We start from the raw sequence: 3,657 nt of genomic DNA on the forward strand, positions 1-3,657 counted from the left end.
AATGAGCCTGTGCTTAGATCCTGTCTGTGCACAGTGGCAGAAATAAAAATGTGTGTCCTGGGCACCACAGTGTGTGCCCAGCCCTGGCAGGGCGTGCCCAGCTGCAGAGCCTCCTCCAAGCCCACAGCAGGAGGGGATGAAGGAACAGCCAGCACCACCTGGAGTGGTTTGAGCCCATGCTGCACCTCCTGCTGCAGCCCACCCACTCCCCTTTGAGCTCCTCCACCCCTCCCAGCAAAGCCCCAAATGTGCATGTTGTAAGTTGATAATATCAGGGACCATTTGGGGAAGGGGAGGAAAATAGATTTGTTTTTTTTCTGGAGCCTTCCCTTCCCTTCTGTGATGTGCTTGGAGCAAACAGCACTTGTCACCACCTTAATCCGCAGTGTCCTCACATGAATGTGATGTGTAGCTGCAGGCAGGCATTGTTCTTAGTGAAAAGCTTCACTTCCTTTTACATAATGAAGGTTTTGGGGGAGCTACCTACCTAGCAAGAGTTGATAGGATATCTAGAAACTTGCAGAAAGCCCTAAAAACACACAGTTTGCTCTGCTGAGCAGTCTCAGGGTGGTGCAGGGAGGTGACCTCTGTAGATGAGGCACTTGCAGGAGCCCATGGGAGCAGAAAGTTGTGTCAGAGGTGCCTGGGTGCAGATGGACATGGTCACTGTGCCTGGGGGTGTGGGCAGGCTCTGGCTCTGCCTCCTCTCTGGCTCACTGTGGCATCCTCAGCATCCTCCAGATGTGTGAGGGATCTGAGGGATGGAACTGAGCTTTTAACATGTAAATTGAGCTGAAACTCCAATGTCTGCCTGATTGTGGATTCATGCTCTGTATGCATCCTGGTCTTTAAAGGAAAAGCTGATGAAAGAGGCAGAAACACAGGCTCAGTGGGGAAGAAGCTTTTAGAAGAGAAAAATTGTTTGGAAAATAGCAAAGAGAGAGGAGGGGAAAGAATTCTGCTGGGAAAGGAGCATTACTGCATTACTTCCTTGGAGGTCTGGGAAATACATTATGCAGAGCTCCAAACAATGTTTGCCAGCAGCAAGTCAGCTTAGATGTGTCCATGGGGGGTTCCTTGTGGTTTCTTCTATTCTTTTTTTCCCTTTAATAGCCAAAATCTCTCTTTTCCTGGGGCCCAGGGTGATCTGTGACCCTGTGTTTGTGTTAGGACCTCGTTTGTCCCTGTGCTAATGATGTGCTCAGGGCTGTGTGTGTTGTTGGTGTGTGAGGACAGGATCCACCTGGCTCCATCCCTGGGAGAGGGGATGACCAGGCCAGGGTTCAGCTGGGTCACCAGTGCTGGCTGCTCTGGGGCAGCCTTGAGCTGCTGTTTTCAGGTCAGCTGGAGCTGAGTGGGTCTCTCTGGGGCTGAATGTCCCTCCCTCAGCACTGGAGCCAGGCAGAGGTGTCCCTGTGGGGTGGGGACACTGCCTGGTGGCTGCTGAGGGGCAGGATCAGTCCCTTCCCCTCTGCACTTCTGTGCCTGGGTCTTCAGGGGTCTCTGAGCCCTTTGCAGGGCCCAGGCAGACCTTGGCGGGGTTTGGCAGTGGGTGCTCTCTTGGCCCTTCACTGAGGGCTCATTTCAAACACCTCCTGCCCAAAGGAGATCCTTGGCCCTGGGACCTCCAGGTTTCCTTTTCAAGGCAACACCTACTCAACTGTGCTGCATGTCCCCATCTCCTTCAGAGCCACCAAGGGGGACCTGCAGCACCTGGAGGTGTCCCAAGGAGGTTTTCTCCTGGTTTGGGACCCCCAGCAGTTCAAACACTTCCAGGGAGCACTGAGGAGCAGGAGAGGATGATGGCCAGGTTCCTTCATCGCTGTCTGCAGCCTTGGATGTGGAGCAGTGTGGAAGTGGAGCTGCCAGCAGGGAGGGATTTCCCAAGGCACTGATCACTGGGGTTATGCAATCCCTGCAGCTTTCCTCTGCTGAGACTTTTGTTGTAGAGATTTCCTGACATTCTTGCCCTCTGGAACAAGCAGCATCTCTTCTGTGCTCTGTGAGCCCCTGGAGAATGTCCAGAGCTTTTTTTAATCCCAGCTGATGAATGTGAGAGGCACTCCCAGCTTGTGCATAATCACAAACTTCAGGGTTTGCTTAAAGTAAACCCTTTCCTACAACCTTTCTGTGTGACCCTTTGAAAGAAATCTAGAGACCAATATGAATCACAGATTGTTGTGTGACATTGATGGAGAACTTAAAGGCTCCCTAAATCAAAATCCTGTGCAGGCATATGATAAAGCTTCAGCATTAATTTTTCTGGATAAAGTATCTATATCACTTTGAACAACATGAATATTTTGCATAAATATTAATTTACATTTTATTGCTTTTGTACCACCAGCATAACAGGTGCTTCCAAATACTCTGAGAGCAAATGATGAAGCAGATATTAATTGAGATATGCAGAAATACTCTCAGTAAGTTGTCCCAAGCAACTGGTGCTCAGTACATGGGGGAATGTGAGCAGGGATGATCACCTGTGGCCATTTCCACGTCGTGCTGTCCCTGGATGGTTGGTGACAGCTTGGACAGAGCTGGAGCAGGTTTGGGTTTGTACCCTGGCCCTGCTCTCATCCCAGCCCCACCAAGGACACCAGTGGCTCTTGGCAAGTTCCTGCAGTCCTCTGTGGCCCTGCAGAGATAAAAGCCCTCTGCCACTTCACGGGGCTTTGTGAGGGCTCACAGCCGATAGCGGCAGCTTTGAAAGGGAAATGTTTAAAGTGCTTTCAAACCCTCTTTACTCGTCCTAACTGAAAGGAAGCAATTCCCTCTTTGTCTGCTCTTTGAATGCCTCTCCCAGCCAGAGGATTGCAGCAGCAAATCCCCTTTTTCCTGCCATTTTCCAGAAGTGCAAATCCCCTTTTTCCTGCTGTTTTCCAGGCTCCGGCCGTTGGACATCGAGTTCATGAAGCGCCTGAGCAAAGTGGTCAACATCGTCCCGGTGATCGCCAAAGCCGACACGCTGACGCTGGAGGAGAGGGACTACTTCAAACAACGGGTAAGGGGCTGCTGCCCCTTCCCTGGGCTCCCATCTGGGCTAGCCCATCCGCTGCTGCCCCTTGTCCCCCTCGTGGCTCTCCTGGCAGGGCTGTGCAGGCAGGGCCTGGCCCAGGGCCCAGCGCATTCCTCCGGCTGCAGCTCGGAGCGATCCCGCGTGGCCGCAGGGTAGGCCTGCTCTCCAAGCACTTCCTTGTGTTTCTCTTGGATCTTTGTCAGTGCAGGATAAGTTTGGAGCTGCAGGCCTGCTTCTCCTGCCTCCTTTGTTGTTGTTTTCAGGCTGGTTTCTGTTATTTTGGGAGGTTGATGCACGTAGGGGCTGGAAAAGCCTCCCTGTGCAGCGTCGTGCACTGATACAGGAACCAGTCAAAAACGTGTGGGTTTGCTGAGCTCAGCTGGGTGAGGTTTAGGAGGGAAGCAAGGTATGAAATTCCCGTGGTTGGGAGCTGAGGAGGGGCTGTCTGAATCCACGGCAAGGCATGGGCTGTGCTCTCAGAGGTGGAGGTGGCCCATTTGGGGGTTTGGTAAGGAACTGTAAATCCCTTTGTGTGGGTGGTGGATGTGGCTGGGGGGGGGGGGGCCTCAGCATTCCCTGCAGAAGTAAAAACCACCAAGCTCCTTGATCCATGAGTCTGACCTGGGAGAAGTAAAGGG

General features: G+C 52.4%; 1 protein-coding gene across 1 annotated transcript in view; it reads left to right on the forward strand.

Moving 5' to 3' along the window:
- SEPTIN9 (septin 9) overlaps positions 1-3,657 on the forward strand; it is a 155,506-nt gene that overhangs the window by 144,395 nt on the left and 7,454 nt on the right. Inside the window, exon 8 of the mRNA XM_031059906.1 lies at positions 2,887-3,004. Coding sequence (XP_030915766.1) covers positions 2,887-3,004 — 118 coding nt within the window. The remainder of the gene's footprint in view (positions 1-2,886; positions 3,005-3,657) is intronic.

Source organism: Geospiza fortis, unplaced genomic scaffold (assembly GCF_000277835.1).
Source record: "Geospiza fortis unplaced genomic scaffold, GeoFor_1.0 scaffold244, whole genome shotgun sequence".
Lineage (NCBI taxonomy): Eukaryota > Metazoa > Chordata > Aves > Passeriformes > Thraupidae > Geospiza > Geospiza fortis.